At 41.3% G+C, this 14,809-nt stretch overlaps 1 protein-coding gene across 1 annotated transcript in view; it reads left to right on the top strand.

Annotated features, from left to right (window-relative positions):
* The window catches only part of LOC137416372 (intermediate filament protein ON3-like), an 85,270-nt gene that overhangs the window by 63,145 nt on the left and 7,316 nt on the right, over positions 1-14,809 (top strand). Inside the window, exons 3-8 of the mRNA XM_068101923.2 lie at positions 1,109-1,314; positions 2,531-2,591; positions 5,392-5,487; positions 5,591-5,758; positions 10,694-10,819; positions 14,513-14,733. Coding sequence (XP_067958024.2) covers positions 1,109-1,314; positions 2,531-2,591; positions 5,392-5,487; positions 5,591-5,758; positions 10,694-10,819; positions 14,513-14,733 — 878 coding nt within the window. The remainder of the gene's footprint in view (positions 1-1,108; positions 1,315-2,530; positions 2,592-5,391; positions 5,488-5,590; positions 5,759-10,693; positions 10,820-14,512; positions 14,734-14,809) is intronic.

Here is a 14,809-nt window from a genome sequence, read left to right as displayed (position 1 = left end):
GGAATGGAGTGCTTTCTGGAATGGAGTGCTTGCTGGAATAGAGTGCTTGTTGGAATGGAGTGCTTGCTGGAATGCTGGAATGGAGTGCTTGCTGGAATGTTGGAATGGAGTGCTTGCTGGAATGCTGGAATGGAGTGCTTGCTGGAATAGAGTGCTTGCTGGAATGGAGTGCTTGCTGGAATAGAGTGCTTGTTGGAATAGAGTGCTTGCTGGAATGCTGGAATGGAGTGCTTGCTGGAATGCTGGAATGGAGTGCTTGCTGGAATGCTGGAATGGAGTGCTTGCTGGAATGGAGTGCTTGCTGGAATGCTGGAATGGAATGCTTGCTGGAATGTAGTGCTTGCTGGAATGCTGGAATGGAGTGCTTGCTGGAATGGAGTGCTTGCTGGAATGGAGTGCTTGCTGGAATGGAGTGCTTGCTGGAATGGAGTGCTTTCTGGAATGGAGTGCTTGCTGGAATGCTGGAATGGAGTGCTTGCTGGAATGCTGGAATGGAGTGCTTGCTGGAATGGAGTGCTTGCTGGAATGCTTAAGCCACTTGGCGAGCGATCTACAATAAACTTGGTAACTGAACACACTCCCGACATTCTTGAGGCCCGAGCTTAGATCTACTGTAATCTATATACCCCAGAGGGGACAATAATAATAATAATCATAGCATGACCCTTTCTGCCGCTCCCATACGGAATGGTTGGATTAGTAAATAAAATGCGCCACTTGAATATCTAGATGGGAAATAAATTTTACAAAGCATTTTATCGTATATGCAGAGGTAATATATATATATATATATATATATATATATATATATATATATATATATATATATATATATATACTGTATATACTGTATATACTGTATATTGCGTATGCACTCTGGGATTAACGCTTGATTGAGAAAATTTTGATTGACAAAAAACGAAGAGATTGGGGTTGTGGGATAAATATGAGGTTAAAGAGTAGATAGGGGTTTGAGGAAAGGAGTAATTGGGGTGGGAGAGAGAAGGTGACATAATTCACCATATATAATTGCGTATGTAATAAAGCTACATTGTCCTAAATATTGATCATCTTAATGTTGCATGAACATTGGGATGGTGTGGCACAGGTGCGTTACCTGGAGCACCAGAACAGGGTGCTGGAGACCCAGTGGCAGTGCTTGCAGAGAAGAAACGTCACAGTGGACACAGACTGCATACTGGGAGCGTACACGGGCAAGTTGAAACAGGAACACGAGGGAACCTTGGCGGAGCGGCCGCGGCTGAAGAGCGAGCTCAGTCAGACAGTCGCTCTGGTTGATGAGTTAAAGAGCAAGTGGGTCATTCCTTCAACGTGCGGGGGGCGGTGGGACCGAATGAATCACGAATACCCTCTAAAAGGCTGCTAATTGCTTCTTTGGCTTCATGATGTGGGTTTACAAGGCAGGTTCAAAATGATGTGCAGCTTTTGTTTAAACTACAATTTTTTTTATTGTTGGTCGATTTTGTTTGTTTTTGTCTAATAATAGTAAATACACAAGATTAGTTAAATTTTTGTTTATTATTGCGAAAAGAATGCTTCATCAAGCAATATCATTTTTCGTTTATTTTCCTGTTCTCTGAAGGACCCCAATTGTAGACCTAAACTTTCACATGTGTTTCCTGTGATCTCTTTCACGTGCCCCCAAAATAGGTGTTTGTTTGTTTGTTTGTTTAAAGTCTTATGATTATGTTAGTATGATTCTACATGCTGCCCGGTCTTCTAGCAACCATTGAAATTGGTTTAAAATACCTTTAGTCGGTGTAGTATACTGTTTATTCTACCAGGTGAGCGCCAGGGGTATTGCCCCTATGTTTTTATTGCATGGTCTTCATTTTTTTTAGGGCATGATCATGATTTTATTGCATGATTATATATTAAGTCCTAAAATATGGATTATGAGCCATCCATGCACCATCTATGTATCATCTCTTAGCTACACAAGTCAGGCATGACATGAAATGCATTATTTGTTTAAAATAATAATAATTTTGACACATTTATTAGTTAATACCTGTTGTGGCCTAGCACAAATCAAGGCCCTCTGAGCATGCCCCAGCGGCAGTTACATTTTATAAACGAATAAAATGATAACTACAAACACCACAGACTTGAGATTTACCTTATTGTTGTTTTTTAATCCTTAGTATGACTTGGCCCGGTATACGAAATATTGACCTCGCATACACGTCCAGACATCAGCATCATATGATAAATAAGTAAATAACCCAAAAAAATATACAGTACAATGGAAGGTCCTTCAAGGTATTTATTGAAATAACATGCATGTACTTATAACTACCCTTGTAAAATTTACATAATTGTAACTATGATGACGGAACCATTAATACATGAGGCGTTCAAATGTTCTTGGAGCAAGATACTCACAATAGTCTAAGAAATGCAGTTTTTATTTTTCATTATATCTTTTATATATAATTTACAAGAAATATTTCTTCTTAAGTTCATGAATTTCTGACCTCTTACCAATATTTCAAACAATATGTTCTAGGTATCAAAAGGAGAACGATCTTCGTATCGACTTGGAAAACGAATACATGCGCACTAAATCGGTGGGTACCTACTCATTTCACGCCAATACATTGGAAAGAAAATAACTCGGATTGTTATTATTTAAAACTAGGGCATGCCCGTACTATATATATATGTAAAATTATATCCCCCCCCTCTATTTACATGAAATGGTTTGGTCCATTCGCAAAGCCAAAGCGAACGGCTTGCGAGTACGGTGACAATCCCCCCCCTCTATTTACATGAAATGGTTTGGTCCAAAGCGAACGGCTTGCGAGTACGGTGACAATCCCCCCCCCCCCCCCCCCCCCTCTATTTACATGAAATGGTTTGGTCCAAAGCGAACGGCTTGCGGAGTTTGGTAAAGAAATCGCCATAGCGTGCACAAACGCGCAGGAAAGCAAAAGAATCGCAAATTAGTTTTAATTAGTTTTAAAACATAGTTTAACGCCAACATAGCGGCAACATAGTTTGCCAACGTGAAATAAATGAATACGCTCTCAAATGTGCCGTCCGAGGCAGAGTCTGTTCGGCACGTTCGGCACACGTGATAGCTCGCTGCTCTCTGATTGGTTGAATCGTTTTTTTGGACATAGCTCGGTAACTACTTGTCCGATTAATATGAAACCTTGAAAAGGCACATCCTCAGGTCCCCAGCAATATACCTGGCAAGTTTAAAGTATATCGGACCCGTGGTTGTCGAGAAACAGCGGTCACAGACACACAGACATACACACAGACATACAGAGATTACTGGAATTATAGATAGATGACGACCATTCAAGAAGTAAAATGGGCTGTCTACTTCATATTTATGCAGGTTCACGCAAGTTTTGACCCAACCCTTTTTCCATACATTCCATACCACTCCCTTCCAATACTCCCCAACTCTCCACCCCAACCCCCAAGTTTTCACCTTTCTTCTACCATTCCAAATACTCTTATTCCTTTATATTTCCCACTCATCCATTTCTTTTTCAATTAAATCTCAAACTTTCCCTCCTTCACTCGTGTATACCAATATATAGTGCTCTCCATAAGTATTGGAACAGTGAAGTCAAATTTATTATGATTTGTATATACTAAAGTTTTGATTTGAGATCAAAATATGAATATGAGGCAAGACTATATACAGAAGGTCAGCTTTTATTTATTGGTATTTCTATACATTTATGGTTTACCATTGTAAAACAATACCACTTTTTATGTTAACCCCCCCATTCTAGGTCAGCATCATAAGTATTGGAACAAATGACTGACAGCAACAAATGACAGGTGTTTCTTGTTGCTCAGGTGTTTCTTGTTGCATTGATTATTCACACGTAGAAGAGCTGTGGATGTCTAGTCTTGGTTTTAGCCTTTGCTTTTCCCTTGGGAGTCTGACTTTGGAGTCAGTAGACAAAAACCAACATTAAGACGAGTCAACATTAAGACAAATAATGCCTATGAAAGAAAAGCAAGCAATTTGGAAGCTGAAACAATAGAATAATTAAATTAGAACCACAGCACACAAATTGGGGAATAGCAAATACAACAATTTGGAATATCTTGAAAAATAAAGAAACCACAAGTGTACTTAGCAATAGACAACGACCAGGTCGTCGAAGGAAAACAACTGCAGCTGATGATGGAAAAATCATCAGAGCTGTGAAGAAAAACTCTAAAACAACTGTCAGTGACATCATCAACAACGTCGAGAGTGCAGGGGTGAAAGTATCACAATCTACCGTTTGCAGAAGACTTCGACAGTAGAATTACAAGACTTCGACCTCAAAAGACCCTGAAGACCCAATATACGCTGAAGACCCTTAAAGACCCAGAAGACCCAATATACCCCGAATACCCAAAATATCCTGAAATACCCAAAAAGACCCAAAAGTCCCAAAAGACCCTGAAGACTTGTAAGACCCTTTAGACCCATGAAATCCCAATATCCTGAAAACTCTCAAGATCTTTTAGACCACTTTTACCTTTAAGACCCTTTCAATACTTTAGATACCTTGAGATCCCTTCACCCTTCCAACCTTTTATACCCTTTAAGCCTTTACACCCCTCAAGTTCCTTACGTCCCTTTCGACCCCTTAGCTTAGACCTTAACGCCATTTTGACCCCTTACACCCTTCAACCCAATTAGACAGCTTCGACCCTTGACCATTTAGAGCTTTACACCACTTGGACCTTTTTTGATTACAAATAAATTATAAATAAATATTACCGATATTACAAATAAATTTGGACAAAAAAAAGTTTGTATTATGATTGGTGTAAATCATGATAACGCAGCAACTCACATAGTCATTATCCTCAGTTTGAACAAGCCCATGCCTCTGCAGCGACGTTTGGTGAAGTGAGCGTAGCGAGCTGAGTCACGCCAGCATATACATATTATAATATAAAGCTTTTTCTAACCACTGACTGATATTAATATTTGGTACCTTCTGGGTGTCAGAGAAAGCTGAAATTTGGCAAAGCCGGTAGGTACACTGAGAAAATCCCAGAACCTTTGGAAAGCGTCTGTAAATGAAAATTTACGTTAAAAACTGCAAACACATAAATTAAAATTTTTTTTTTTACCTCAATCAATATATAGCATTTGAAAATTGTAATTTCTATAACTGTAAACTCTGTGAAATAAAAATCTCAATGAAAATTTACATAAAAACAGTAATACGTCCTTAAAATAAATAAATAAACCTAAATTTATATTTCTACAGCAGGTCGGTGATGCTTGCCTATCATCATAAAGCTTCTATTTATTATGTGCGTACGTACGAACCATGGTTTGTTTTTGCTTACACAATGAGTAAGCATACCCCACTCGTGTATATATATTCTCTTCAGGCTGTGGACGAATCTCACATATCCAAGGTTGCGATGGAGACCAGATTGAACGAACTCAATTCTCAGTTGGAATTCCTGAGACATCTGTTCATTGCAGTAAGGGTTTTGTTTCACCGCATGTACATACTTTGTCTATAACTTACTGTGCCACATATGATGCGTAAAAATGGCAAGTGAAGGTGTGAGTGCGTTAATGCAGGAGAGACATGAGATGGAGCAACGTGTGCAGGACATGACTGTGACACTTGAGCTAGAAGATGCTGGTGTCAACTTTAACTTGGAGTCACTAGTTGATGAAGTGAGGTCAAACTACGGACTCATTGCATCGAAAAGTCGTCAGGAGGTGGAATGCTGGTACAAAAGTAAAGTGAGTTTGACTACATAACATGCTCATCTTTGTGCAAAGCCATTTCAATGAATGCGATCTTTCTAATGCCAATCAGTACACATGATTTCACCAGTTCCAAATGTACACTGCATTTATGGGTTAAAACATTATCTCTAAAAATAATTAATAAATGCTTCAATATGAAACTTGGATTTAGTTTTGCAGTGAACAAGCTATAGATAAATGTTTTTGGCATTTCTGAATGAATATTGAATTGTTAATTTTCAAATCAAACAAAAGAGGTTCATGATAGTTAGATCTCTGTCTTCCTTCCAACTCCACCACTTACCACCCTGCTCTCTACAAGCTCTCTCCAATCGAATGTTGTATGTGGTCAAATACAGTTGTCATCTGCATGTACATAATTTTGGATCATATATATTCTTCTTATGGGTGAGCGGAAGCTATCATCACAGTTTTAGTTATAAATCCCTCAGACAATCCAATATGCCCTGCTGGAGAGAGAGTTTACCTCCAAGATGTCATCCTGAAACTTATGTCTGGGACAGGATGTTATGATGTACTCCATCGTTTGGACAGGGTTTCCACAGTTGCAGCCACGTGAGGTTTTGAGGTGCCAATGGTACATCGGGTGGCCATGTTGGCTTGTCCAGTCCTTTCGCTGTTGAGGGTTGTCCACATGCTCCTCGGAAGATTGAACATCTCAGCAGTTTCACCTGTACCTTATAATTGTAAGGTTAAATATTAAATCCGAGAAAGAGCGCATACCTCCGCCAGGCTGAACAGTTTATGGTTTCTATCCCACTGATAGGCCGAATCTGGATTCGGACCTGAACCAAAATCGAATCGGCTTGTTCTTGTCATCTAACCAACTCGTCCACCAAGTTTAGTCATAACTCGTCCACGACATTTAAAAATATGTTATATATCGCTTTTCGCCCGATCTCTCAATGGTGAAGAATTACTTCAAAAATTAAATAATTCTCGTATCTGAATCCATATTCAGATCTTCACCAAAATCGAATACATTAGCCCTTGTCACACACACAACCTCTCCACCAAGTTTCGTCCAAATTCGTCCACAACTTTTGAGATATGTTGTTCACAAACAGACAGGGGTGAAAACAACCTCCATCCACCTTCGGTGGTGGAGGTAACTAACAAGAGTACCCGGCATTGCCCGGTGATGTTCTAATCCTGTTGGCATTTTGAAGAAATCAAATTTTTTTGTGGGTACCTAAAACACTTCCCTGCACCCACGAAGGAAAATATTACACACACACTGGGGATCATTTTATATTACCTTTCACATAGCTACAAAGGCTAAGGCACTATACGTTCAGAGCGATGTTTTTGTTAAATCCCCCAAAAAATCAAACTTTTTTTTTCTTAAAAATTAAAAAAAAACTTTTTGCCTTTAAACACTCCCAATAACTCACTGATGAACTTCTGAAAGTTTGATAAAGATCTGTTCAGCCATACCTGAGAAAAATGGCGACACAGACAGACACACAGAGAAACGTCTCTCTGAAAGTATAGGTATCACCGGATATGATGGCACCATAATCTTTGCTCCATATAGGTGGCCATTTATGATGTCAGCAGCAGAGGAACTAAGAGGCATTTCAATCTGAAAACCTTGTCGATGTAGCAACAGTTTTCGTCTCCCAACTCTTCCTTCTCATTACCATCATTCCACTTCTTTCATCACTACTTTGGAATAGGTGTTCCAAATAGGTGTTCATTCCAATTCCATCACTTCTTTCATCACTACTACGGACACTTTCATCACTACTTTGGTGAAATTCAACCCACCATTTGATACTGACTTGAACCTTGTGTGCATAACATCATTGCTTGTAAATCGTTTACTTGTCAGTTGTGCTGCTGAGTGTCAATGTTGTTATCCACTCCCCATTGTGCATTACAACCAGATAAAAATGTACTCAAACCGATGATGGTCCCAGATTACCTCCATTGTATGTTTTTGCCACACGTTGCATCAATGCGTACAAACTCGATGCTTTTTAAGGACGTTTTGATCATGAAGCTCAAACTCAGATTAAGCCAACTTTAAACTATTATTTTAATACAGAAGGAAAATATTGTTGTGTTCAAGTGGTGTGTTAACACAGACCACTGAGCGGATAGGCCGAACTGGCTTTACTCCCTTAAACGGCGTCAATTATGGTGGCTTTACGCACATGGGGTTGTGAGGAGAAACACGAGCACCTTAGCTCTAGTAAAACCAACGGGTTTATTCCTGAACACAAACAAAACAGGGAAGATTGAATCCGACGGTGGAGAATTTGATGGCGGGATGGGGGAAGGAAAAAAATGGGGAAACATGCAACAAGTCATAAATAATATGTAACTATATACAATTGAGTAAAATCAATCTAAAGAAATCTAAGGCGCCTCACTCCAGACTCAATCACAGACGAACAAGAACCAGGTGACTTATCTCTGGTGGTGGAGACGTCGTAGGAGGGGGGGGAGGAGGTTGGCGCTGAAGCAGCCGTGGACAGGCCGAACGAGCAGGCGATGAGAAGGTGATGAGGAGACGGTGAGGTGACAATGAAGAGGTGAACAGGAGGTGATGAGGAGGCGACGAGGCACAGGGCAAAGGGAGAAACACGGGCAGGCAGGCAGACGAGATGATGATGATGACTCTAAAACACCTCTATTTCTGCAAATATGGACCAACTCATAACAATCCATCCCAACTGTGTTCCTCATCTGTGGTGACTTGCCACCATTCCAGGTGACTAGGCATCAGTCAGTTCTGCAACAACCAGCCACGGCATTGCAGCGAAGACCTTCTGTGACTCTGGGACTGACCCAATCGACAAACTTCCATTGCAAATTTCTGCAACTGCTTGGACTTCCCTCCTGAACCTGGTCATGTTTAGCTTTCCACACAATCTCTCCTCTTTGGCTCCTCTTGGTAATATTGCCTATTGTTATAGAATGAGCTGAACACTGCAGAGACTTGCTTGTTTGCACAGGCCACCAGGCTAGGACGGCAATCTGCACACTCTCAAGGATATTGGGCTGCCATCTCCATAGCATCCGATATTTATGCCAACTGGGAATACTTCCACAAATGTCGACTGTCACACATGCACCAGTTTAACCTATTCCTTCTGTGGATATCCTATCCATCCTCTTGGCTCTGGTAAACTGAATCCTGTAGTGAGGCAGTTGTGTTCATGCAGCTTGTTTTCTCAACATAGGAGGTGAACCCAGCTTAGGGAGACTTGGTCACTATTTAAGGCTCACATTGTGTGTGTCCATCCTTAGGCAAGCCAGAAAATAACTTCTTTCTACTTTCAAGATTGAACTTTCCAGACAGACTCCTTCCTCAATTTTCTGTTAGTGCCATGTCTAGTCCATCTTTAGTGTCTTACTACCCTCTCCCCTCCTCTCCATCCCATTTGTCACCTTAAACAACCTCACATCAGACTCGAGAGAGGCAAAAGCAGATTGTCGCAACTCAGTGTTTACCTCCCTATCTCATGTTCTCAACCAATCCATTTCTGGCCAAAATTAACACAGCCTACTTGTCTCTGTGTCTTTTACTCACAAAAATAAAAAGTTGTGTCCACCCTGAACTCTTCATCTGTGACAAGCCAAAATAGCATCAGTATCCATGCCCTGAAAGCCTGATCCGCTACTCTTCTATACATAAAAGGAGCTGTGCGTGCGTGCGTGTGAGTTCCACCTATTGGTTAGACAGTACACCTGACTCCACCCACAATTTCTATACTACGGCCACTGATTTAGGAACCCTTTAGAACTTTAGAATTTACCCTCTAGAACCATTTAGCATTTACCCGTTAGAACCCTTATTTTACCCTCTTACCCTATTTTACCCTTTGTCCTTGCTATTATTTCCGACAAGAGGCTTTTTGAGGAGTTGTCAGAATTGCATGTGTAAATTTACTCAGAGTAAAAATGTAATTGTGTGTGTGTGTACACATATGTGTGTGTAGAGGGGTGACGCAATCACCCTATGAATAATGTGCTCATACTTATAATTTGCCTGCTCTCTTCAGTCTGCTCGCACTTTGTTTGGCCACAACCAATCTGCCTGTCTGCTAACATCATTCCCATTCGCAAGGAAGTTGCAAAAACATGTTCTCTCAACCACGTTCCAGCACGCTTATTTCCAATTAGCCTTGACAGCAGTAGTGCTCAATTATTGTGTTCCTCTTTTCTCCCATTTGTGGAACTGTCTTCCAGAGGTCATTCAATTCCACCCTTCCCTCGAGGAATTCACACAGGTAGCTCACTACCATAATATCTCTACCACATTAACCTTACCTAACCCAACCTCTTACAGGCTACTGTTTGTTCCCCTCCTCTCTTTCCTCTTGTCTTGTTCATTCTTTCTCTTGCTTGTTTTGTCCAAATGTGGCTCCACTACCCCAATATCAGTGTTTTACATTTATCACTCTATGTCACCTCGATCTACCATGACCTTAGTTTTTAGTTAAAGCATCCGCTATGTTTCGGGGGAGATGAACGGTTTGATTTAAGTCCTGGCTGAGTCATGCCTCACACCAAAGACTTAAAAATTGTATGTGCTGCTCCTTGCTTCATGAACAGCATTTATGAGGATAAAGCAGTTAGAGTACTGACAAACCCCATCGGTTGGCATCCATGGGGAGGAGGAAATTCCCTCTTAGTTGCCTAACTGAGTGCAGAGAAAAAGTGACTTTAAAAAAAGATGGCGCCACCTGTGCAGAGTGCTCTGGGTAGAGATGTCACTTCCACCAAGCTCAGTGGCGGTGCAGGTCTGAAGTCAAGTCTCATGTATTTGTCTTCGTGTTTGTGGTCCAACTCCTCCATGAGCCTTAGATCCTGTATAAAAAAACATGATTTAAATTTTTTTGACTATCTTCCACATTGTACAATGATAGATATCAACCGTTGTCTTTTTGCATTTAGATCACTGACATGAATGAATCAACTGAACGAAACTGCCGTGAACTCCGCAACGCAAAGAGTGAAATTGAGGAGCTTCGCCATCGTGTACAGCGTTTTAAGTGTGAGATGGACACCCTGCAGAGGCAGGTAAGCAAATAAGTGACCAACAAGGCAAGGAGTCGAGGTTTGGACAAACAGTACAGCGAAGCCCCTAATCGGCTCACCCTCACTTGCTCATCGTTACATTTAAACCCAGAAGCTGATTTTGCTTTCCTTGCCGGAAACAAAAGAACATTTATCGGTGTTAATGGTACAGTTTCAAACTTTACAGAAAATGGTTATTAACCAGAAATGTGCGTTACAAAGAAATGGGTTTATATCGTCTTTGTCCAAAGAAAATATTAACCATCTTCTCACGCATTTTTTTTTGCCAATCATATGGATAAAATCCTGTTCAACAGTCAAGGGTGCGAATTGAGTCAATCGGTCCAAACGTCCCGCTATCTCCTTTGTTTTCGATCATACAGCTAAATAAAAATGACCATATGTTAAAAAAGTTTTTTGTTTTTCATTCAAGAAAGTTACTTTAAAAAGTTATAAAAGAGAGAAAGGGTGAGGGTGGGGGCCCCGAAGTTGTTTGCCTCGGGGGCCCATGCTGGCTCTCGACGCCTGGGTACAACAACAACAACAACAACAACAACAGGCATTTTAAGGCCATTTTCCCTGCTAGAGCGGGGGTTAGCCTTGCGGTCCCCATGACAATCTTCTCCATTTTGCCCTATTTTCTGCATCTCTCCTTGTTAACCCCCTTGCCCGCATTTCTTCTTCCACCATCTTTAGCCAAGTCTTTCTCGGTCTTCCCCGTCCTCTACTTCCTTCTACATTCATTTCCATCACTCTTTTCAACCAGTCACTTTCATCCTTCCTCAACACATGACCAAACCATCTCAACCTGTTCCTCTTCACAGCATCAATCACAGGCTCTATTCCCATCATCTTTCGCAATTCATCATTTGTCTTCCTCTCTCTCAACGATACTCCGCACATCCGTCGAACCATTCGCATTTCCACCCTTTCCACCCTTTGTTGCTGCTCTACGTTCATTACCCATGTCTCGCTCCCATAAATCATAACACTTCTCACACATGCAGCATACACCTTTCCCTTCAGCTTCAACGACACTCCCCTCCTCATCAGCACGCCACTCAGTTCCCGAAACTTCTTCCATGCACATCTCACTCTTGCAACCGTTGCCGAGTCTGATCCACCTTCTACATTCAGCATGTCTCCGAGGATGCACCTGGGTGGAGGTAATTATTATATTTGGTGACTTGAAAATCATTACTCAAAATATACGACTGATTAAAATGACCAACTTAAAAAGGGATAAGTCAACTGAAAATTGACATGGAAAGTTTGTTATCCATTGTATAAGTATATCAGGCTTTCTATATGAGTCTGCTGTTTGGTCGAGTGTTTGAAGGCTTCTTTCGTTCTTCACTTTCTGGTGTGGGTTTTATTCCCAAGGCTGCTCACTCTTGCCATCCTATCCTTGGCAAGGAGGTGTGCCGGAAGCATTTCAGGATTGGGTAAGGGGCAAAGAAAATTATCAAAAGAGCATTTTTTTTTTCATTACAAAAAGGGTGTCTTTTCCCTGAGATATGGTGCCTCCCCCTCCCGAAAAATGGTCCCTTTCACCATGAAAAGGGCACCCATTTTACTATTAGTCCCCGTTGGACCTAGTCCAAAAAGGGGGCTTATGGATTGGGTCTCATCCGTCCGTCCATGTGTCCATCCGCCCGCAGCCATATCTCGGAGATGTATGGACCGATTTTGTTCAAACTTCGCACAAAGACAGTACATGTTGGTATACATATGCACATAATTTTGTTTCGTGGTGCGATCGAAGATAGCCGACTGGCAGCTATTTTAGTTATAAAAACCTGGTGTTGAACACGTTCTCAATCATTTCTCAGACATGCATTTACTGATCTTGTTCAGACTTTTCACACAGATAATGAATGATGGCTTACATATGCACATCATTTCTTTTCGAGATCAAATCCAAAATGGCCCATTGGTGTCCATTTTGTTACATAAACATGTCCCCAACCATATCTCGGACATGCATGTTCCGATTTTGTTCAAACTTGGTACAAGCCCAGTACATGACGGCATACACATGCCCCTCACTTTATTTTACGATCTGATCAAAGATGGCCAACTGGTAGACTGACGGCCATTTTAGTTGTACAAAACCCGATGTTGAACACATCCTCAACCATTTCTCGGACATGCATTTACGGACTTTGTTCATCCATGGCACACAGATAATGAATGATGGCTTACATATGTGTCATTTTTTTTTCGATATCAGATCCAAGATGGCCGACTGGCGGACATTTCGTTACTCAAGTGTGTCCCCATCCATTTCTCGGACATGCATGAACCAATTTTGTTCAACATTGGCACAAAGACAAGACATGAGAGATGAGAGTATAAAGATGCAGAAGATTTTGTTTTGTAATCTGTCCAAAGAAACATAAATTATAATCTTGTAAATATGGGCAAGCCCTTTTACTCCGTACAGCAAAATTATTAAAACCACGGGCACTATGACATTTTATGTCTTTTTCTCCTTGTTTTAAAAAAAACTTTAACTTCCATAAAGAGTTCCTTTCTCTGCTAAGTTTTAAGTTTCTTCTATTGCTCTCTTTGGTTTTTTTTTTTCTTCTCCCACACCTCTCTCTTTTGGGGAGAGCACAAACAATTGGAAATTGGAGACACTTGCCCCTCCGCCACCCCCTGCTTCCAACACCCTTCATGTTGGCAAGTGTGATGAAGATGTCAAACACCCTTCAACATAAGTTGAGGGCGGCCTTTGTACTGTTGTGGATTGGAATAGGCTGGTTGACGAGCTGAGAAAATAACTATTCTATTTCCTTATCTCATACTTGCCTCAAACCTGTCTAGCCTGGGTTTGAATCTCGGCCCAGCTATAAACTGTCACCCCAGTGTTTCACATGCTTCATCAATGTATGTGCCTTCCTTCGGATGGACGTTAAACTGGGTGTTGCTTCTGCCGGCATGTTATTGGACGTTAAATATCCCATGCTGTCCTGTGCGAAAAGTAGGCGAGTTATCGCCGCATCTTGGTCAAATTCCAACTTCCTGCCTTAAATACTGCTGGGAAGGCAATGGCAAACCATCCAGTATAACCCTTGCCAAGAAGCTGCTGTGGAAGCAATTTCAGAGTATGGTACATCACTTATCTGTAGTATCTGTCTATGAACATCTTATCTATGAAGAACCTATTAGCATCTTAGCATGAAGATCTTAGTGGCCTTTTTAGGTGTGCTTATATTGTGCTTGAACAGTCAATTCTGTCTAGGCCACTTGCAAGCATTTATATGTGTTTTAAACCCATCCGATCGGCAAACCTGGTGGGAACCTTGAGTCATTTGCAAGATTTAGGTCAAGGAGTGGCCCAGAGAGACGTTGGGTGCTTTCGTCCCCACATTTGGGCATTTCCCATTATTCTTACCTTTGAACAAAGGCAGAATTGATGAGTGTTTGCAAGGATAACCTCTCACTGAATAAATGCCAACCAAACTGGCCTTCCGCGGATCGTCATCTCGCTTGGTCTGCCTCTGTTTCGCCATTTGGAGCAATATAAATGTGCCTTTAGAGATATAATGGGAGCACATCTGATGCCAGAGCAGAAAGGTTTTGTTCTAGGATTGTATGATTTTTAATGAACTCAACCCAGATATTTCAGATCATGTCTTGTTGTGCGAACAGAAAGAGATTAGAAAACAAATGTTCTTGTTGTGTTGACAGCGTAACCAGATGGAAAGTGCCATTCAGGAGGCAGAGGAGCGTGGGCAGACATCGGTCCGAGAAGGGAAGTCTGCCATTACTACCTTAGAGGATGAGTTGGCAAAGGCCAAGAACGATATGGCTCGGCACGTACGTGACTACCAGGAGCTGATGAACGTCAAGCTGGCGCTGGACGTAGAGATCGCCACGTACAGGAAGCTCCTTGAGGGGGAGGAGAACAGGTAATTCATGTTGTTTTTGCTTGAATCTGCCGCTTTCTTTCTTTCTTCTTTTTTAAAAAAAAATTTTTCTTCCGCT

The sequence above is a fragment of the Myxine glutinosa genome, chromosome 1, assembly GCF_964187855.1.
Source record: "Myxine glutinosa chromosome 1, kmMyxGlut1.1, whole genome shotgun sequence".
Taxonomy (NCBI): Eukaryota; Metazoa; Chordata; class Myxini; order Myxiniformes; family Myxinidae; genus Myxine; species Myxine glutinosa.
Note: the sequence above shows the minus strand (reverse complement) of the source record. Positions and strands in the feature narration are given on the sequence as shown.